The sequence below is a fragment of the Hemiscyllium ocellatum genome, chromosome 23, assembly GCF_020745735.1.
Source record: "Hemiscyllium ocellatum isolate sHemOce1 chromosome 23, sHemOce1.pat.X.cur, whole genome shotgun sequence".
Classification (NCBI taxonomy): domain Eukaryota; kingdom Metazoa; phylum Chordata; class Chondrichthyes; order Orectolobiformes; family Hemiscylliidae; genus Hemiscyllium; species Hemiscyllium ocellatum.
In genome coordinates this window covers 54,730,080-54,752,676 of record NC_083423.1, presented here as the reverse complement: position 1 = coordinate 54,752,676, position 22,597 = coordinate 54,730,080, and the positions used below count along the sequence as shown (strand labels likewise).

At 40.0% G+C, this 22,597-nt stretch overlaps 1 protein-coding gene across 1 annotated transcript in view; it reads left to right on the top strand.

Moving 5' to 3' along the window:
• ints13 (integrator complex subunit 13) overlaps positions 1–22,597 on the top strand; it is a 78,881-nt gene that overhangs the window by 18,432 nt on the left and 37,852 nt on the right. The window contains exons 4-8 of the mRNA XM_060843264.1: positions 6,904–7,106; positions 8,787–8,867; positions 9,624–9,714; positions 11,712–11,840; positions 18,603–18,687. Of these exons, the coding sequence (XP_060699247.1) occupies positions 6,904–7,106; positions 8,787–8,867; positions 9,624–9,714; positions 11,712–11,840; positions 18,603–18,687 (589 nt within the window). The remainder of the gene's footprint in view (positions 1–6,903; positions 7,107–8,786; positions 8,868–9,623; positions 9,715–11,711; positions 11,841–18,602; positions 18,688–22,597) is intronic.

Sequence of the window (22,597 nt, the reverse complement as noted above, 5' to 3'; positions counted from 1 at the left end):
ATCTATGCTTTTAAATGTAGTATTTATTTGAGACAGATTCTAGTTGAAAGAGAAACAGAATTATAAAGGGGCATGAAAAGGTAGATGAAGGAAGGTAGCCAACCTTCCCATTTTATAAGAAGACTAAAAGCAAACAGATTTAGAAGCCAAAATTTCTAGCACATTGAACCTGGTTAACAGGCATAAAAGAACACATTAGACTAGCTGGACTAACCAGAGATTGATGAGTCCCTTGTGCATTTCCAACTTGCTGAAGAAGATGAGAAGTTAGATCCAGAAGCTGAGAATACATTGCTGTCACGATTCCAATTTGTAGCTGTGTGTAGCTACTGCCCATGGAACTCTGGTGAATTGTGTGTTATTGAGAGTTCAAGATCAGACCTGCTCCTGGAGGAGAGGAGCTGAAATCCCTCATGAGAAAGACAGAATACTTGTGTACTACACTTCCAATTCCTATTATACACCTTAGTTGTATCTGCCATATAAAAGTGCAATTGATCATTTATTTTTGACAACAATTTGCCTGCTAATGCATAGTTAATTTTGGGTATCACAGTACAAGATAAAATTTAATTAGATTACTTAGTGTGGAAACAGGCCCTTCGGCCCAACCAGTCCACACCAACCCGCCGAAGTGCAACCCACCCATACCCTACATTTACCCCTTCACCTAACACTACGGGCAATTTAGCATGGCCAGTTCACCTGACCTGCACATCTTTGGACTGTGGGAGGAAACCGGATCACCCGGAGGAAACCCACGCAGATACGGGGAGAATGTGCAAATTCCACACAGACAGTCACCTGAGGTGGGCTTTGAACCCAGGTCTCTGGCGCTGTGAGGCAGCAGTGCTAACCACTGTGCCACCGTGCCGCCCATTAATGTAACTTTGATTTTTGTATTGTGAAAAATGTAAACTGTAGATTCGTATGACTTAATTCTTTTAATAAATTCAATGTTTGGGAGAAGATTTGTAGCTCGGGTGCTCATTGTTGTGGTTCTGTTCGCCGAGCTGGGAGTTTTTGTTGCAGACGTTTTGTCCCCTGTCTAGGTGACATCCTCAGTGCTTGGGAGCCTCCTGTGAAGCGCTTCTGTGATCTTTCCTCCGGCATTTATAGTGGCTTGTCTCTGCTGCTTCCGTTTGTCAGTTGCTGTCCGCTGCAGTGGCCGGTATATTGGGTCCAGGTTGATGTGTTTGTTGATTGAATCTGTGGATGAGTGCCATGCCTCTAGGAATTCCCTGGCTGTTCTCTGTTTGGCTTTCCCTATAATAGTGGTGTTGTCCTAGTCGAATTCATGTTGTTTATCATCTGAGTGTGTGGCTACTAAGGATAGCTGGTCGTGTCATCTCGTGGCTAGTTGGTGTTCATGGATGCGGGTTGTTAGCTGTCTTCCTGTTTGTCCTATGTAGTGTTTTGTGCAGTCTTTGCATGGGATTTTGTACACTACGTTGGTTTTGTTCATGCTGGGTATCGGGTCCTTTGTCCTGGTGAGTTGTTGTCTGGGAGTGGCTGTTGGTTTGTGTACTGTTATGAGTTCTAGTGGTCGCAGTAGCCTGGCTGTCAGTTCGGAAATGCTCCTGATGTATGGTAGTGTGGCTAGTCCTTTGGCTTGCGGCATGTCCTCGTTCCGTTGTCTTTCCCTTACGCATCTGTTGATGAAATTGCGCGGGTATCCGTTTTTGGCGAATACCTTGTATAGGTGTTCTTCATCCTCTTTTTGTAGTTCTGGTGTACTGCAGTGTATTGTGGCCCTTTTGAATAGTATCCTGATGCAACTTCGTTTGTGTGTGTTGGGGTGGTTGCTTTCATAGTTCAGGACTTGGTCTGTATGTGTGGTTTTCCTGTATACCTTTGTGGTGAATTCTCCGTTTGGTGTTCTCTGTACCATCACGTCTAGGAATGGGAGCTGGTTGTCCTTTTTTTCCTCTCTCGTGAATCGGATTCCTGTGAGTGTGGCGTTGATGATCTGGTGTGTGTTCTCTATTTCTGTGTTTTTAGTGATTACAAAGGTGTCGTCCACATATCTGACCCAGAGTTTGGGTTGTATTTGCGGCAAGACTGTTTGTTCTAACCTTTGCATTACAGCTTCTGCTATGAGTCCAGAGATCAGTGAGCCCATGGGTGTGCTGTTGATTTGTTCGTATATCTGGTTGTTGAATGTGAAATGTATTGTGAGGCACAGGTCCAGTAGTTTAAGTATGCCGTCTTTGTTAATAGGTTCAACGTCCTGTTGTCTGTTCTGTATGTCCAGCAGGTTGGACAATAGGATAAACCTATTGGCTAGGGTTTTGTCGATAGAGTGAGCAGTGCCGTTACATCGAATGAGACCATGGTTTCTTCCTTGTCTATGTGTATATTTCTGATGATGTCCAAGAATTCTTGTGTTGACTGTATAGTGTCTGGATCCGCTGGTCAGGTGTTTGTTTCTGTTGTAGCTCTTTAGCCAGTTTGTGTGATGGTGTCCCTGGTAGTGATACTATTGGTCTGAGTGGGATGACTGGTTTGTGTACTTTAGGTAGTCCATAGAATCTGGGGGTGTTGTTGCTTTCCGGTTTCATTCTTTGTAGGTCAGACCTGGTTATCTGTCCGTTTTTTTTGTAGATTCCTCAGTGTTGTTTATCCTATTGGTGAGCTGTGGAGTGGGGTCAAACTCCCTCTTTGGTAGGTGTTGGTATCTGCAAGTAGTTGTTGTGCCTTTTGGATGTACTCTGCTTTGTCCAGGATGACCGTCATTCTGCCTTTGTCTGCTGGTCGTATGATTATGTTCTTATCGTTTCTTAGTGATTTTAGTGCTTCTTTCACCTTGGTGTTGAGGTTGTGTGTTTGTCTTTTCCTTGTTATCAGAGGTACGATACTTTGTCTCACTGTTTGTTGTGTCTCTTCTGTTAATCCATTGTTCCTGAGTGTGCATTCTAGTGCTGCTAGGAAGTCTGCTGTCTTGGCGTCCCTGTGGTTGTAGTTGAGTCCCTTGGCCAGTATTGTTCTTTCCGTGTCTGTGAGCTGTCTGTGGGAGAGGTTTCTAACCCAGGTGTGTGTTGTGGTGTCCTTTTTGTTGTGTGTTAGTTTGGCCATTTTTTCTTTTAGTGCCATTTTTTTGCGGTGTGTGGTCCTGTTCTGTCCTATGGTGATGGCCTGTTCTATGGTCCGGGTCCATTCCTGATTGGTGGTTTTGGAAATTAATGATTTTTGGCGCGCAATTTCTTGTCTGTATTTATGAAGTCTGTTGTGAGCGTCTGTAATCATCACCTGGATCATCCTGAGTCCGGTCTGTCTGGCTGTGTACCTGGCTTGTGGATTGTTGACTGGTGGTCTGTATCTGACACATGGTGGAAGGATTCGATTCTTTTGGCATTCAAGCAGGAACCAGAGTTGTTCATATGTGGCATTTAGGCGGTTGGCATAGGATTCCCATTTCCTGGCTTGTCTTAGCGTCTCTCGCCCGTAGGTGTTCAAAGTTTGGGAGAAGATTTGTAGCTCGGGTGCTCATTGTTGTGGTTCTATTTGCCGAGCTGGGAGTTTTGTTGCAAACGTTTCGTCCCCTTTCTAGGTGACATCCTCAGTGCTTTTTAATAAATATCTGGAATTTGAATTTTGTCTACTCCCCCAAAAAAGCTGCTAATGATCTCTCTTAAGATCATAATAACAGTTAAGGTGCGTATTCAGCGTGTTCTAATAAACAGGAGAAAGATAAGCAATCTTAACACGTGGAAATTTTGATACCACTGGAGATGAGATTAATTACTGTTTGAATGCACTGATTTGATAGGGTTCAATAGAGTACAGAGTTGATTGCCAAGGGTCATTTGCTATTTACGTGGACTTTATGCCGGGTGAAGTAGCACATAATAAATGTTGCAAGTTATAGGGACAGAAACTGTATGGGTATAAAGTTGGCTAAGGGAGAAAAGAGCATAGAGTCACAGATGTACAGCACAGAAACAGACCCTTTGGGCCAACTCGTCCATGCCGACCACATATTCTAACTTAATCTAGTCCCATCTGTCAGCATTTGGCCCATATCCCTCTATTGTTACAATTGTACTAGCCTCTGGCAGCTCATTCCATACACAAACCACTCTCTGCGTGAAAATGTTGCCCCTTAATTCCCTTTTATATCTTTCCCCTCTTATCCTAAACCTATGTCCTCTAGTTCTGGACTCCCCCACCCAAGGGAAAGGACTATCTCAATTTATCCTATCCATGCCCCTCATGATTTTATAAACCACTGAAGTCACCCCTCAGCCTTCTTTGCTCCAGGGAAAACAGCCCAAGCCTATTCAGCCTCTCTGTTTAGCCCAATTTCTCCAACCCTGACAACATCCTTGTAAATCTTTTCTGAATCCTTTCAAGTTTCACAACATCTTTTCTATGGGAAGGAGACCAGAATTGTACGCAATATTCCAAAAATGGCCTAACCAATGTTCTGTACAGCCAGAACATGACCTCCCAACTCCTATACTCAATGCTCTGACCAATAAAGGAAAGCATACCAAATGCCACCTTCACTATCCTATTTACCTGCGACTCTACTTTCAAGAAGCTATGAACCTGCACTCCAAGGTCTCTTTGTTTAGCAACACTCCCTAGGACCTTACTATTAGGTGTATAAGCCCTGCTAAGATTTGCTTTCCCAAAACACAGCACCTCGCATTTATCAAAATTAAACTCCATCTGCCACTCCTCCGCTCATTGGCCCATCTGATCAAGATCCCATTGTAATTCGAGGTAACTCTCTTCGCTGTCCACCTTTGGTCCAATTTTGATGTCATCTGCAAACTTACTAGCTATACCTCTTATGCTAACATCCAAATCAAAGTAGTGGACCCAGCACTGATCCTTGTAGCATTTCACTGGTCACAGGCCTCCAATTTGAAAAACAACCCTCCACCACCACCCTCGACCTTCAAGCTCTGTATCCAAATGGCTAGTTCTCCATGTAGTCCATGAGATCTAACCTTGCTAATCAGTGTCCCATGGGGAACCTTGTCAAACACCTTACTGAAGTCCATATAGATCATGTCCACTGCTCTGCTCTAATCAATCTTCTTTGTTACTATTACTGAAAACTCAATCAAGTTTGTGAGACGTTATTTCCCACACACAAAGCCATGTTGACTGTCCCTATTCAGTTCTTGCCTTTCCAAGTACGTATAAATCCTGTCCCTCAGGATCCAACAGCTTGCCCATGACTAGTGTCAGGGTCATTGGTCTATAGTTCCTGGTTTGTCCTTGCCACCTTTCTTAAATAATGGTACCAAGTTAGCCAACCTCCAATCTTCTGACACTTGCGACTATCAATGATACAAATATCTCAGCAAGGGACCCAGCAATCACTTCCCTAGCTTCCCACAGAGTTCTGGGGTACACCTGATTAGGATATATCCACCTTTATCAATTTCAAGACATCCAGCACTTCCTCATCTTTTAATGTGTACATTTTTCAAGATGTCACCATCTCTTTCCCCACATTCTGTCTTCCATGTCCTTTTCCACAGTAAACACTGATGCAAAATGTTCGTTTTGTATCTTCCTCATCTCTTGCAGCTCCACACAAAGGCTGCCTTGCTGATCTTTGAGGGGCCCTCTTTGCTTCCAGTTACCCTTTTGTCTTTAGTGTACTTGTAAAAGCTCTTTGGATTCTCTTTAGTCCTATTTGCCAAAGCTATCTCATGTCCCCTTTTTGCCCTCCTGATTTCCCTCTTAAGTATACTCTTACTGCCTTATTCTCTTATAAGGATTCACCTGATCTCTCCTGTCTATACCTGACATATGCTTCCTTCTTTTTCTTAACCAAACCCTGGTGAACAGTTGTTTATTTGTTAATATTCCGTGATCATTCCCAAGGTTGGTACAGGATCACTACACTATTTTGATAAGTAACTGACCTGAATGTGGGTATGCAGGGCAAAATCTTAAAGTTTGCAATGACAAGAAACTTGAACATATAACAAATAACGGGACAGGAATGGCTTTCAGGGGGGTATAGGTGGCCTGGCGAAATGGTCAGACTTAGAACAAATTGAATATTAATGCAATGAAGCATGAAGTAATAGATTTTGGTAGGAAGAAAGAGAGGCAATATCAACTAAATGAAAGAGTAGATTAGTGTGCTGGAAATCTGAAATGAAAACTTCAAGTTGTGAATAATCAATGCTGCTGAAAAAGTAATTGATGTGAAACATGAACTAAATGATACAATTTCAAAGCAGGTGTAGGAACAGAGACCTGGGGTGCGTGTACACAAATCATTCAAGATGATAGGGTAAGTTAAGGAGAGTTTTATTTTTAGAAATCCAGTATGTGGAGTTTTGTTTTTGAAAAGACAGTTCAAAGTCAAAGTTCTGCTAAATTTTAATAAAACTCTGCTTTGGGTCCCAGGGGTGGAGACTTGTGTCCAATTCTAACACCTTCCAATTCAGGAAGCAGTGAGAAGAGATTGACCACAATGGTACTAGAGATGAGGGTCTTGTGGAGAGGCTGGAGAAACTGGGGTTGGCCTCCTTAAAGTAAAGGATAAGAAGAGTTCTTTCTAGAGGTATTCAAAAGCACCAGTGATTTTAGATTTTAATAGAGTACATGAGAAACTGCTTCTACAGACAGGATTTGATATGCTTGACAGAAGAAACTGAGGTGACATGAAGTATTTATTTTACATAGTTGGTTTGAAAAGAGAATTAGATTAAGAGGAGGAGATCTGGCCTAAATTATTAGCTTTGCCTTTGGCTTAATGGGCTGAATAGCCTTCCTTGGTCTATCTATTATTATTTCATGACTTGGTTTCAGAATTTCTCATTTTTCTGAAATAGCCATCATTATCAACTCTATGCAGTATGTAAACATCTTAATTCACCAGAGTTTTTCTATTGCATCAGTAATAATGGATCATATTTTCTATACCAGTTGATGGCAGCCTTAGCAGCTGTTGGACCTCCGAACCCTCGCATGGACCCAGAGTGTTGCAGTGTGCTGCATGGTTTAGTCGAAGCAGTGGAGGTCCTGTGCAAATGTACCGATTATCAGCATGAAGCCCGGACCACATTAATGGAGAATGCAGACCGTGTCAGCAATCGGGGTCGTATCATCTGTATAACTAACGCCAAAAGGTGTGCTGCTTTGGTATTCTCTGTAGCATTTGCAATAATTCTTATTGGTCATTTGAACAAATGTATTTTGTTGGCATCTATTAGAATGATAACTTGAATTGTTTTAAATTGATTATTAATTTCTGAACAAAATGCATCAAAACACACACATTTGTCATCTTTGCAGAAATGTTTCCATTAATTTGATTTATATTTTGGGAGGATGCATGAAACCTCTTTAATGGTTCACATTATCCACTTTACAGTCATTTTATGACTTACAATTTAACTAGTACTTTGGAACATAACTGAATATATTTAAAACCTTTTAATTGAACTCAGACCAATTTAGATTGTTATAATAGATTTTGTTGTGATCGGAGTACAAATTTGGCATCTTCATCAAACTAAAGCTTGTTTCAGATTGATTTTTGTCTTGTCCCTTTTTGCACAGATTACTTCTAAATCAGCAGCCATCACCTGCTGCATCAAAAATCAAATCTTACAGCTTACAATCCTGTCTCTTGATCTCTCTCCAAAGTCCTTGAATATGCTGCCTCCCAAATTTGCACCCATCTTGCCCAGAATGCTATGTTTGAATCCCCAAATAAGTTTCCACACTGAAACCGAACAAAATACCCTTACCAAAATTACTAATTGTGTTTTTTTAATTCACTCACGGAATTTGGGCATCTCTGGCTAGATCAGCATTTATTCCCATCCCTGATTGTCCAGAGGACAGTTAGGATTCAGCCACATTACTGTGCATCTGGAGTCACATGTAGGCCAGACTAGGTGAGGATGATCGATTTCCTTCCGTAAAGGACATTAGTCAATCTAGTTTCTCGGGTTTTCCGACAATCGATAATGGTTTCGTTGTCATCATTAGACCCTTAATTCCAGAATCATTTTATCGAATCATGATAGGATTTGAACCCAAGTCCCCCGAACACTAGCTGGGTTAATAGTCTGTTATGATACCACGAGGCAATCACCTCTCCACATTGCCTCCCATTCCATATGACTGACAAAGATAAGTGTTGCCTCCTTGCACTTGTCTGCAGCCTTTAACATCGTTCACCAAGCTATCCTATTTCTTCACTACTCCAGTTTTGTCACTCTGCTGGGATTGCACTCACTTAATTCTGTTTTTATCTGTCTCCCTAGTCAGAATATCACTTGCAGTGGATGATCTTTCCACTTCTTCCCTTTTGCCTCGCTTGTGCCCCCAGCAAGCTATTTATGAACCCCATGCTATATCCTGTAGTACCCCGGGGGGTCTTTGAAAGTGCATTGTTAATTTTCACAAGTGCGCCGACAGCACCCAGTTCTACCTCACCATCATCCCTCTTGATGCTACTGCTGTGAGTGAAATTATCAAGTTTATCCAATGTCTAATATCAGAAGAGCATAAATGTCAGCTGTTGTCATCAACTTGGAGGTGCAGGTCTAGATGACGCTGTTGAAAAGACCTCTGGATCGAAACCAGAAAATGCTTGGATCTGCGTTAAGAATTTTTTTGTTTCTTATACTGAGAATGTGTTACATATAATTAATCAGATACTATTGATTGGCAAGATTGCTTTAAGATTTTAGTTTGTGATTTCTATATTGTGATCACTGTACACTGTGAACTCTGAACTATTTTACCAAGTTCATTCTGATTCCCTGCTATTTTTCTGTTCTAAATCTGTTGTGCAGTGACAGCCATGTGCGAATGTTGGAAGACTGTGTTCAAGAGACTATCCATGAGCATAATAAGTTAGCAGCCAGTTCTGATAAGTAAGTTTTGGGTCTGTTCTTCAATGCAAAGAATTTACTTGAACAATATTCATATCCGTGCGTTGTGTTTAACAAAAAGCTTGGTTCCTGAGCAGTTGTCTCATGGAAGAATACTTTTTCACAGTTAACAAATGTGCACGTTTCTAAACACTCAGTATTCTGATGAATCTGCTCTCTTTCATGTCAGTGATGTGTCCAAGTGGTAAAAAAAAACTTGCTTTCTGAAGAATCATCAGACTTAAAATGTTAACTCTGCTTTCTTCCCACAGATGCTGCCAGACCTGCTGAGTTTCTCCATCAATTTCAGTTTTTGTCCCTTGGTTTTGCTGTTTTATTTTGATTGTAATTCAGTATTGTTCTAACTAGTTTTATTTGGACATTCTCTTTTTGTTTTTGATTGAAGATGGGCTAATTTGGAAATAATACCGATGACATGAGTAATGTCAAGTGTTGATTTTTAGTTGATTATTTCCAAGTTTCTTTGTGGCGGCTAAATTCAAAACTTGCTTAACACAGATTGCTTTGCAGAGCAACCTCATCTTAAAAGTCTACCAAATTTCCTACTTAGCATGGAATGAAAAGATCTTGGTTTTGAAACATTTAATGTTTATTTATCAAAGTTAAGGACAGGTATGCCAAATTAGCTTATCAATTCAGTGAGAAATGTGATGGACAACTGCTGATTTACAATAGGTGCAGAAATGCGGCATTGTCTTTGCACAGATGGTCTGCTAAATATTTCTTCTTTCCTTTCAGCTTGATGCAAATTCAACATTGTGAGCTGGTCTTAATACATACCTACACTGCAGGCGAAGACAGCATCGTTTCGGATCGTCCAAGGAAAGATGTGAGCCTGACTTACAATAAAGATTTGGCACATTTTGCATTTTAGCTTTGATTTAAACTCTTGATTATGGGGACAAATCGTATATGCAATGTTCTTATTTTAACGATGTGCAACAGATAATATGTTCATGCCCTAGTTGGATGCAAATATAAAGCAGTATGAGAGCATCTTGGGGAGAAAGGTATTCCAGGACATTTAGGCGTCATGCCATGGGGTCCCATATGTTTGCTGAAACAGAGCAGGATTTGGTTTATGTTTTGACAAAACAGCTGTTGCTGCTCTTTTTAAAAAAAAAAGTGTGACAGAAAATGGTGCTGTGTGTGTATACACATAATGTTTGTGCAGACTCCTCACTGGTGTCAGAATCACAGCTTATGACAAAAAAAAATCAACTTTTTTAAAGGCTGTGACTAGCAATCGGCGGCATGTGGTGGGGCTGGTGATGGCTTGTCACTGGCCAGCCGTGTGATGGACCTGCAGCTTGAGTCTTCTAGAAAGGAAAAACCAATGCCATGAACATTACTAAAAATTGAAGGAGCCGAAGTTGATGTACTTAATTAAAATGTATATTTAATTAATATGCAGCAATAGAACAGTAACCAAAGGCTGTATATTTACGAATCTGTTTCATTTACAAGCAATAAATGACCCTGAAATTAAACTATGTGCCATTCATTGTTTTCTATTAAGTGCTGTAGTTTTTAAATAGAAAGGTGATCAAATAATATTTTCAAGGATTATTTTATTAAAATGGTTTGTTAGATGTGTTCAGTTTTTAGTGCTAGAGCTGATCATATTGCTCCTCAGGTTCCTAAAATGAAGCTCATTTCTTCCGTCCCTGTACTCATTTAATTGTTGCAAAAAGTCCCTTCCCTGTTTTGTTTTTAAATAGTTTTTTGAAAGAAACTAGATTGAGAACTTTTGTTGAACTGTGGAGTTTGCTGGGTTTATTAATGATGCAAAACAAAATGCAGCATCCCCAGAGAATAATGCAGTTCCAGCTGTGAATAACCTTGGAAAGTTTAGAGCTGATTTTCCTCAATGTTTGGGATGCTTAAAGGAGTTGAAAATAATGGGAGTAATTTAGTTTTTGGCAATTGGTGTAAGATAGCTGGCATTGAATTAGCTGCATGTTCTGATGATTTATTCTTTTTCCTTTCCCTCTATTGACTTCAATGAGTGGAAATTTGAGCATGGTAATAAACTATTTTAAAATCTAGCCCCTGACTTTAGAATTTCCCAGCCAAACTTCTCAATCTTTCTCCTTTAACGATGCTCCTTAAATCTACCTCACTGACCAAGCTGTTAGTCAGCTGTCCTAATATTTCATCTTTTACTCAATGTTGAATTTTGTATAATTTCAATAGAAGCACCTCATGATTTTTAATTATATTAAGCATGCTAACCAACTAGCCACAAAAAGACATGACCCTCTCTCACTAGTATCCTCACATACGAATGAGGAAGGACAACACATCCATCCTAGTACAAACCAAACAAAGACATGCACGAGAATTCCTAGGAGCATGGCGTTCCAACCAGAACTCTACCAACAAACATATCGAGTTAGACCCCATCTACCATGCCCTGAGAAAAGGAACAGGAAGTGACTTCATCACAGGAAATAACATCACATGAAGTGACATCACCAATCCAAAGAAACCCAAACATAAAAATAGCAGGAATTTTCAGCATTGTTTCGCATGAGGCCCACTGAAGATGTTACTTAGTAGGGTAACGAAACATCTGGAAATGAACCTTGCAGCTCAGCAAGCAAACCTACATCCCAAACATGCTAACTAAACAAAAAATAGTTTAAAGTTATTCCTAATTAAACAGACTTAATTTTGTTGTAACTTTAGATATTTAGGATCAGTGTTCTATTTTACAACTTGACTGTTAGAGTGGTGAATGTATCTATTGGTGTCTTGTAAAAACAATGTTATTTAACTTGGTTGTCAAAGATTTTGGTCACCGTTTAAATTTGTTTTTTGTAGATCTCTTTGGCTTTAACGAGTGAAGTACACAGTGTCCGTGCAGGAAGACAGTTACCTGCAAAGCTCACTTCCCTTGTTCAGCAACACTTTGACCTTGCCTCCACTACTATTACTAATATACCCATGAAGGTACGTTTTTTTCCTCTCCTCAAAACTGTCTATTTAAGTAGAGTGCAGCATCTAATTGTTTTTTAGTTCTTATTTTCAGTTTGTGAAAAATAACATTTTTCAAAGTAATTTTCAAATTATTTTCTCTCCACATCATATTTCTGTTTGCTAGCCTACATTCAGTGTCAGTGAACAGGTTAGTAAATTTGATTTTAAAATAGAACATTAGATCATGAAAACTGATCAATAGGTTATATTGCATGTAACACGTGGCGGTGTGCAATATAATCTTTCTTTTTGGTTGGATAGTTTTCCTTTTCAATTTTGCAGTCACACTCCAGCTGTCTGCTCTTGTAACATTACTTTATGATCCTTTGTATGATAATGTCGCTGAGACTGTTACCCTATGTCCGTACTGTTTCTCCCATTTTATGTGTTTATATGTATTACCCTGTATCGTATTTGTGTGGCATGCAGTGATAATGTACCTGCTGCGATTTGTTCATCATTGAAAGCTTTCTACACCCTGGGACTGGGTATGGGGAGAAAATATTTTATTGAATTATCAAAATAAATGACATTCATTGATCTTTTGCATTGTTAAAATGCTGAGAGGTTCAATGTTTCTTAATTTTGCTATTCAATGTACAGTGGGATTACTAGGACAACTTTGAGTGTTAATTGTGTTGTGTGTTTGACTGGAACAACTTGTGTCAGTATTCCCTGATGTGTTTAACTACTCTATCAAGTGAACTGGTTGCAAGGCAGCCACAAGGTGGCATGATAATCCAATCAAAATACCTGGTTTTAAGTGTGGGAGAGGGGAATTGGGATTGTTTCTTCCCTATCAACATTGTGTTGGCTTAAAAGGAAGGGTAAAGTTAATGAAAATTACAGATTAATATTTTTGAAAATAACTTCAAAACCTGTTAAAGTTGTAATCTACATATAATTTATTTAGAATTCAGTGATAGAACAGAAGCTGCTGGAAATATTTCAGTATTGCAACATTGGAGAGAGAAATGGAGGTTAATATTTTGTTGCCGACCCCTCCTCTCAAATTTTATTTCAGATTTGGCATCTGCAATATTTTGCTTTTTTTTAAAAGAACTTTAAGGGCTAGCAGTTTTCTTGAGTTTGCGAATGATTCTGATTGAGCTGATGAGGCAAATGTGGAGCTGCCAAAGTCCACTAATGTCCTTTAGGGAAGGAAATACGTCATCCTTACCTGTTGGATCTACATGTGACTCCAGATCCACAGAGATGTGAAAGACTCAAAACTGCCCTCTTCAGTGGTCTAGCAAACCACTCAGTTCAATTAGGTATGCAGACAAAATGATACAAATCGACATGAATGCGAGTATCTGAAATAGGCCATTCAAACCCTTGCATCTGCTCCACCATTCAGTAGGATCATGGTTAATCTGTTGTGTTTTGAACTCCAAGCCACCTACCCCAATAATCTTAAATTCCCTTCTCTAACAAGAGTCGATTTACCTCTGCCATAGAAATGTTTGTTGACCCTGGCCCCATTGTCTTCTGAGGCAGAGTGTTCCAAAGTCGCACTACCCTCTGAAAGGAAAACAATCTCCTTACCTCTGTCTTCTGAGGGCAACCTTCATTTTTAAACAGTGCCTCAGGTTCTGGGCTCACCCACATGTTCACGTCGTCAGGACCATTAGAATCTTGTAAACTTCAATCAAGTCATCGGTTATGCTTCTGAACTCCAGTTGAAATAAGCCCAGCCCGTCCATTCTATTCCTATAAGACAATCTACTTATTCCAGGTATCAATCCACTGAACCTTCTCTGAACTGCCTCCAATACATTTACATCCTTATTTAAGAAAATTAAAATTGTGTACCATTTTCCAGATGTCTCATCCGTGTTCTGTATAACTGAAGCACAACATTCTTAGTTTTATGGTCAATTCCTCTTGTAAGAAAGGATAGCATTCCATTAGCCACCTTAATTGCTAACTGTATCTGCATCTTAATTTTTGTAACTCTTGCACGAGAGCACCTAGATCACTGTACATTGCATGTTTCATTTATATAATACTCTGTTCTTAGTTCTTCCTGCCACAGTGAATAATGTTTTCCCACATCTTCTAGAAATTTGTTCACTCACTCAGTCTGCCTGTACCAGCCTTTGGCCTCCTTACATCCTCTTTACCTTTGTGTCATTTGCAAATTTAGTCTTCAACTTTGATCCCTTAATTGAAGTCATCAAGACTTTCTTGGTGTAATTTGTGAAAAGCAGTGCCCTTTAGGAGCCCCCTTGTAATGTCATACCAATCAGATAAAGACCCATTTGTGTATACTCTTGTTACTTGCTATCCAGGCAGTCATCATTCCTTGCTAGTATATTCACCCCAACACGCTGAGGCTCCTACTCTGTGCAGTAAATATTTTAGGTGGCATCTTCTCAACCTCCTTCTGAAAATCCAAATTTAAATCCCTATAACTGCAGTTCCAGTTCCTCAAGGCACTATAATAATCTGTTTAAACATGATTTTCCTTTCATAAAATCATGCTGACTCTTCTGATTACGTGGAATATTTGTAAGTGTCCAGCTGTAATCATCTTTATGGTTTGTCAGGGGGCACGTGTTAGAATCAGATGCCAAGCTAACCGGTGTTTAGTTTCCTATTTGCTGCTTCCCTCCCTTGAATGGAGGAGTTGTATCTGCTACTATCCAGAATCCAGCAAATTTTGGAAAATTAATGCCAACATATCTCCCATTTTGGCCACCTCTGTTAGGACCAGAAGATGAAATCCGTCTGAGCCCAGAGACTTGTCAGCCTGCCCCTCCAGCAGTCTGCTAAGTCCCACTTCCCTGGTGGTTGACATTTCACTAATCTCTCATTCTCCTTTCCATCTTCAGATTTATGCTATTATTGGAATGTCTTTGTATACTTTGTAGCGAAGACGGAAGTAAAACATTTGTTCATTTCTTCTGCTATTTCCTTATTATTTATTAACTCCCTTTTCTCATTCCCTATAGGATCAACACTCAATTTATTTACTCGCCTTTTTAAATCGCAGTAAAAACATTTGCTATTCATTTGAGCATTTCTAGCTCGCTTCCCCATATGCTCAAGTTTTTTTCCTCCTGAATAATCTTTGAGTCATTCTTCTGCTGTTTTGTGTTCTATCCAGTTCTCTGACTTGCCCCTCATTGTGCAATTGTACATTTTTCTTTAATTTGATGCTGTCCTTAACTTCAGTTAAACATTGACAGTTGGTCTTCCACTTCGAATTTTTCTTTATAATAAGAATCTACATATTCTAAGTACTGTGTTCTGAAATATCTGTTTAAATAAGTTTCTGTAGTGCAGTGATTATCACATTGGCCTAACATGCGTAAGGTGTCCGGTTCAGAACCGGACAGCCACTGCTTTGTTCACGACTGAAGTCTTTTGATGGGAGGCACAGTGGCTCAGTGGTCAATACTGCTGTGTCACAGCGCCAGGGACCTGGATTCGATTCCCACCTCGCGTGACTGTCTATGTGGAGTTTGCACATTTCCCCTGTTTCCTCAGGGTGCTCCAGTTTCCACCCACAATCCAAAAATGTGCAGGCCAGGTGAATTGGCCATGCCAAATTGCCCATAGTGTTAGGTGCATTAGTCGGGGTAAATATAGGCTAGGGGAATGGGTCTGGGTGGGTTACTCTTCGGAGAGTCGCTGTGGACTTGTTGGGCCAAAGGGCCTGTTTCCATACTGTAGGGTATCTAATCAAATGTCTGTCCCTAATTCTCTGTGGATCTATCCCCCAGCCTAGCTTTCGAATTCAGTTAAGCTAGTTCAAAATAGTTGACCTTATTTAGGTTCAAAATATCAATCTTCGATCCAATCTTCTCACTTTCAAACTGAATACAAAGATTAATCATATTGTGGTCAATGCTCCCTGCGGATGCCTTTACTCAGAGATCATTAATTCTGTCACATTACACAAACCTAACTCCACTAGAGCCTGCTGTCTAGTCTGTTTCATATGTGCTGCTCTAAGAAACTATCTCAAAAACATTGAGTTCTTCAAGCAGACTATCATTGCCAGTGTGATTTTTCCAGTAGATTGTAGACCAGTCTCACAAGTCATTTATTTTCTGCCTACTATTCTTCCTCCTCCATCCAGACCGGTTCGTCAGCCTCATTTTCTGAACCAAGCTCATCTCTAATTAATGTACAAATGTCATCCTCATTAAACAGAGCTGATCCCCTGTATTCCCTTTCTTATCTTCCTGTTTTTGTTGAACTCCATATGTGCCTCAATATTCACGATACAATCCTGGTCATCCTGTAGCCACATATCCATAATGGCTATCTGAGAGGAGAGGCAGTGGTGGTAATATCATTGGTATCAATCCAGAGAAGGTTCTGGAGATGCAGGTTTGATCCCGCCATGACAAGTGGTGGATTTAAGTTTGATAAGAAAATCTGGAATTAACATTCCAATTGTGACCTTGAAATTGTTGTGAGGAAAAACTCACCTGGGTCACTCGTGTGCTTTAGGGAAGGAAACTACATGTGACTCCAAGCTGCTAGCGATCTGGTTCGCCCTTGATTGTCCTCTGGGCTTTAGGGATGGGTGATAAATACTGGTGTCCAGGCATTAATTTAATTTAAAAAAAAATCTGCTGTGGTCAATCTGGAGGCATGGAAGATCATCAGAGATTTCATCACTGAAATAGGTGTGCTTAGGGAAGATTATCTAATGAGTGGGTTCCCCGCGCCAGCTTATTCCCACTGCTATCTAAATTGGGCTCATTTCTCTCCAGTGAGGATGGGCATTGTGACTGTGTATTGATACCAATAAATGTTTTGTTGAAAGATTAATACCTAGAGTAGCCTTCTAGCTGAGGTAGATGTACAAGGAATAATGGAACCATTCATAAAACAAATGGGGATTAATTGGTGTCTGTAAAAGTGTGGACTTGATGGGCTTATGCCCGAAACATCGATTCTCCGGCTCCTTGGATGTCGCCTGACTGGCTGTGTTTTCCCAGCGCCACACGTTTTGACTCTGATCTCCAGCATCTGCAGTCCTCACTTTCTCCTAATGGACTTGGCCCAAATACAACCAAGTAATGGTGACTGAGAGTTTTAGTGAGAGAAGGAAAACTAGAAATTAGTCTAATCTGAATGGCTGTGGCATCACTTGTGTAAAAATCTACTTCAAGCCAGTTGATTTGTGTTAGGAAATAAAACTTCAATTGTTTTAAACTTTGTATACATCTGATATCTTGACTGGATATGCATTGTTTCATGTCACCTTCTCAAAGTTGTAAACCATCTACAGAGATGAGACCTGATGCTGCAGCAAAGCGATAGGACTCGACAAATTAAAAGTTGCAAAGTGGTTTAGCAATTGTGAAGGTCCTGCACCGTCTAATAGACTAAATGTTATGGAAGTATTTATAGTAACATGGTGAAATTCACACCAACATTGTTCTTGTAAGTCTGTGTGTACTGTTTGAATTTTGCAATCACATGTGACCACAATTTGTATACATACTGCATGCTTAACAAAATATCCTGAGGAGCATTATGAAATAAAATATGATGTAGACTGTATCATGAAATTTGATCAGATGCCCAAAAGTTTGCGTAAAGAATTTAGATGTCTCAGCAAAACAGAGGCAGAGATGATTACGAAGGGTATTGTCTAGTTTGGAGCTCAGGTGGTGCAAGACTTGATCATCAGTGATAGAGCAAATAAAATCGGATGATCAAAAAGCCAGCATCAGAAGAATTCTGATATCTCCGATACACTACACGGGAGGAGAGAGGTCATCATGTAAAGGGCAGATTGTAAATGATGAAAAGGTCGTATGAGGGGGCTGAGGATAAATCCTTGGGAACATGAGAGATAACGCTGCTGGAGTGGGAAGAGAAGCCTTTGTTCACACACATACACAACTAATATGTTAGTCATCTTGTTGCTAAAGATGGATAACATCATTTTTGCTTGCCTACATAGAGAAAAGAACAAACATAACATTACTGTTCAGGCCAGTTGTTCAAAGCATAAGCTGTATGCAAGGATTAAATGGTGCTGAAGGTAATAGAACAGCATAACCTTTATTGTCATGTACAGTGCAGGACAGAAACATAGGAGTACAGTGAAAGGTTTTTACAATGGCTACCTTTAATGGTACCACTTTAGGTACAAGTACCTAAGTGCAAATCTTGGATACGAAAGAGGAATAAAAGGTAAGTAGTAGCATTACTTGGCATCTAAAACATTAGTTAGAAATAACCTAGGAGTGTGAGGGAAAACTTGGATTCCAGAGCAGCGTAGCTGAGTGTCGGAGCGGAGCAGACTGGAGGCTTGGAGAGAAGCAGAATGTTTGTTGGACTGGGGCCTGGCGCGGATGGTCAGACCACGTGCTGAGCTGCTGCTATTTGAAATTCTTTACTGGTTGGAATGTTATAGCTATCTTACTTCTAGCTTTTTTTTTTAGACACTGTAAATAATGCTACTACTTTTTATTCCTCTTTTGTATCCAAGATTTGTTTCGCACTCTGATGTGGTGCTACTGTTGAGCCCAGCTGCACCATACTTTGCAGATAAACTAAAAAAAATCTCTTCTAATCTTAAAAAAGTGCTTTTATTAAAGCCAAAACTGACCTATCTTAATGGACCCAAAAGATAAGTACAAGTTGGAAAAGGATTTTATTGATGTGGTCAGTTCCCTGCAGCTTAGGTATATAACATTGGTTTATTGACTGTAAACAAATACATATTACCTTTACATTCTGACTGTCCTTCATTTAAAGGAAGAACAACATGCAAACACTTCAGCAAATTATGACGTAGAGCTTCTCCACCAAAAAGATGCCCATACTGAACTACTAAGAAGTGGTAAGTGACAGTTTGGACTTGATTTAACCAATACTTGGACCATGTAGCAGACAGTTCTATAAATTAGTATGTGCGAGGATTTAAGGAAAAATAAACCCTTTCCTTTAAGTGTTCATTCCTTTGGTTCCAAGTGCACTTTTTATCAAGTTTAGTTTGCTAACTAGGGATCAAACACCATTGCATTCTTGACCCCCCTCCTGACTTATATCCCATGAAGAGCTTGTAGAAAACTCTGTATCCCATCCTGCATCCTGCCGTGTTCACCCATCTCCCCAGTGACAGCGTGCTATAACCATCATTGGCAATCGATATTTCAATTTAAGATTTCTTGGTATCATTGTTTTCTAATCCCATTGTGGTTTCGCCCCTCTACCTCAGTTATTTCTTCCAGCTTAGTGATATAAAATGCTCTACAAGGATTTTGAGGAAAGGATATATCCTGAAACAAAGAACCATAGAGATATACAGAACATAAACAGACACTTCAGTATGACTCAGCCATGTTGACCAGATATTCTAAATAAATCTAGTCCCATTTTTCAGCATTTGGTCCATATCCCTCTAAATCTTTCCTATTCCATATACCCATCAAGAAGCCTTTTAAATGTTGGAATTGTACCAGTCTCCATACAGCTCATTTCATACACGCACCATCCTCTGCGTGAAAACGTTGCCCTTTAGGTCTCTTTTAAATCTTTCTCCTCTTGCCTTTCACCTTAGCCCTCTAGTTCTGGACTCCCCCATCCCACCACCACCTTATCCATTTATCCTATCCATACCCCTCATGATTTTATAAACCTCTATAAGGTTGTAGCTCAGCCTCCGATGCTCTTGGGAAAACAGCCCCAGCCTATTCAGCATCTCTCTATAGCTCAAATCCTCCAACCCTGGCAACATCCTTGTAAACCTTGTCTGAACTCTTTTCAAGTTTCACAACATCCTTCCGATAGGAGGGAGACCAAAATTGCATGCAACGTTCCAAAAGTGGCCTAACCAACGACTTGTGCAGCCACAAGATGACCTCTCAACTCCTGTACTTGATGCTTGGATCAATAAAGGAAAGCACACCAAATGCCATCTTCATTATCCTATCTACCTGCGACTCCACTTCAAAGGAATTATGAACCTGCACTCTAAGGTCTCTTTGTTCAGCAACACTCCCCAGGACCTTACTGTTAAGTGTTTAAGTCCTTCCCTGATTTGCCTTTCCAAATGCAGCTCCTCACATTTATTTAAATTAAACTCCATCTGCCACTCCTATGCCCAGTAACAATGTTCCTCAAGAGTTGGCCCACTCTGAAATAGGAAGTCAGAGAAGTGGAAAAGCCTCAATATGACACTTTTTTTTTCCATGCAGCTCGAGCATTTTAACATTTCTAGCTATCACGTTCATGATTTGTAATCTACTGAGGAAAGATTGAGCAAGTTGTTCTGAACTTGGTGGAATTGAAAAGAATGAGAAGTGATCTTATTTGAAACCTACAAGATTTTAAGATGCTTGAGGGGAGATAATGTAGAAGAATCTAAAACTAGAGGACACAGTTTAAAGATCAGGGAACTCTTATTTAAGATCAGGGAAAAGGGATTCTCTTCCAGACAGAATAGTGGTGGCTAGGACATTTAATTTATTTAAGGCTGAATTAGACAGATTTTGATCAGGAAGAGAGAATTGTGGGAATTACAAATAAGCGAAGTCACAATCTAATTAGGCACGATCTTATTGAATGATGGAGCAGTCTTGATATGGTAAATGGACCACTCCTGTTCCCCTTGTAAAATGTTGTAAGATAAGCTCGTGATATCCAGCTAATCCGTGAGTTCTACACTGTTGTCGGTTTTCTTCATGAATGTTTGAACAAAAGTGACATTGAGTCACAAAATACATTAGCACATCTGACCAAACGTTTCATCAAAAAGCTAGGTTTTCAAATGGCGTCTGAAAGAAGGGAACTGAATAAGTTTAAGGGGGGATTGCACATGAAGGCACAACCGCCAATGATGGATGTAGGGAATTATGAGGATTCCTAAATAGCTTGGGCTTACAATGTCAGATGGAAGTTTGTTGATCTACAGGATGCTACAGAGAAAGCTTAGGGTGAGACCATGAAAAGATTTAAACTAAGGTTGAGAACTTTACAGTTGAAGTGTTGACACGGTAGAAGCCCCTGCAGGTCAGAGACCACAGAGGTCAAACTAATCAGACTTGTAACAAATTAGGCCACAGGCAGCAGAGTTTTCAGTCAGCTCGAGCTTATAGAACTTCGAGTCATAGCAATCAACATTACAGAAAAATGCTGTTTGGCCTATTACATCTGCTCTGGTCAAAAACAACCAGTAACTATTCCAACCCTATTTTCTAGCACTTGACCCATAGAGTGTACATTTAAATATTTAAGTTCTCAGTGTTTCTGTCTGTACCACCCTTTCAGGCAGAGAGTTCCAGCTTCCTGCCACCTTCTGGCTGAAAAGGATTTTCCTCTCATCTCACCAAACCTTCTGCCCGTTACCTTAAATCTAGCTCCCAGTCATTGATCTCTCCATCAAAAGTTTTTTCCCCTGTATAACTTACTCTGTATTCCTCCTAATTTAATACTTCTTAATCATGTCCCTCTCTTAATCTGCTCTGATTCAAGGAAAACAACCCCAGTCTGTCCAATTTCTCTTCATAATTGAAACTCTCCAGTTGAGGTAGTATCCTGTCAAATCTCCTCTGCACCTTCTTCAGTGCTCATATCCCTCCTATAATGTGGATTCCAGAACTGCACACAAACTCTAGCTGTGAACTAACCAATGTTTTATGCAATTACAACATGACCTCCCTGCTCTTGACCTTAATGCCCAGCTAATCAAGGTAAGTATACCCATATACCTCCTTAACTACTTTATCCACCTCTCCTGATACGTTAAGGGACCAGTGTACATGCACACCTAGGTCCCTCTGATCCTTGGTGTTCCCCAGGGTCCTAATGTCCATCATATATTTCCTTTCCTTGTTTGTCCTGCCCTACTGTATTATATCATTTATTTGGATTGAATGCCATTTGCCACTGATCAACCCATCTATATCCTCTTGTAGTCTGAGGCTGTCCTCCTCACTATTTGCTAACCCAGCAATTTTTGCATTGTTTGTGAACTTTCTGATCAACCCTCCTACCTTTTAGTCAATTTTGTTAAAAATTGCATCCACAAGGTCCCCAGCTCTGACCCCTGCAGGACCTCCGCTGGACAGACTTCAAATTGGAAAAACACATTTCAACCATCACCCTCTTCCTGCCACTCAGCTGATTGTGGATCCAATTTGCCAAATTTCCTTGGGCTCTTACCTTTGCTATCAGTCTCCCATGCAGGACCTTATCAAAGGATTGTTTCCACTTAACAGCTTGAGGGATAATGCTGTATGCTTATCAGTTACCTACGTAACAATAACCACTGTTCAAATGTGCTTTATTATAAAGTGCTTTAGATATCTGAGATAATGGAAGATGTTATGCCATCAAAAGTCCTTATGAGACAACTATAGATTATACAATTCAAAAGCAAACAAAAAGATAAGTGTACATGTAACAAAAAAATAAGAATTGCTAGGGAAACTCAGCAAATCATGCAGCATCTGTGGGGAGAAAGCAGAGTTAATGTTCGAGTCCAGTGATCCTTCAAAATTGTACTTGAAACATTAACTCTCCACAGATGCTGCCAGACCTGCTGAGTTTCTCCAGCGGTTTGTTTTTGCTTGATTCAGATGTCCACATTCTTTATTTTATTGTTATGTGCATGTGTAGTAGCTTCATATACCAGAGAGCATCTGTCTTCTAAACTGTGTACCAAAGGAAAGTGTCCAATTCAAGAAAGGCCTATTTTGTCAACCCACTGAAGTAGAGGTTATCATTTGTGCAGTTATTTTTCTCTCAAC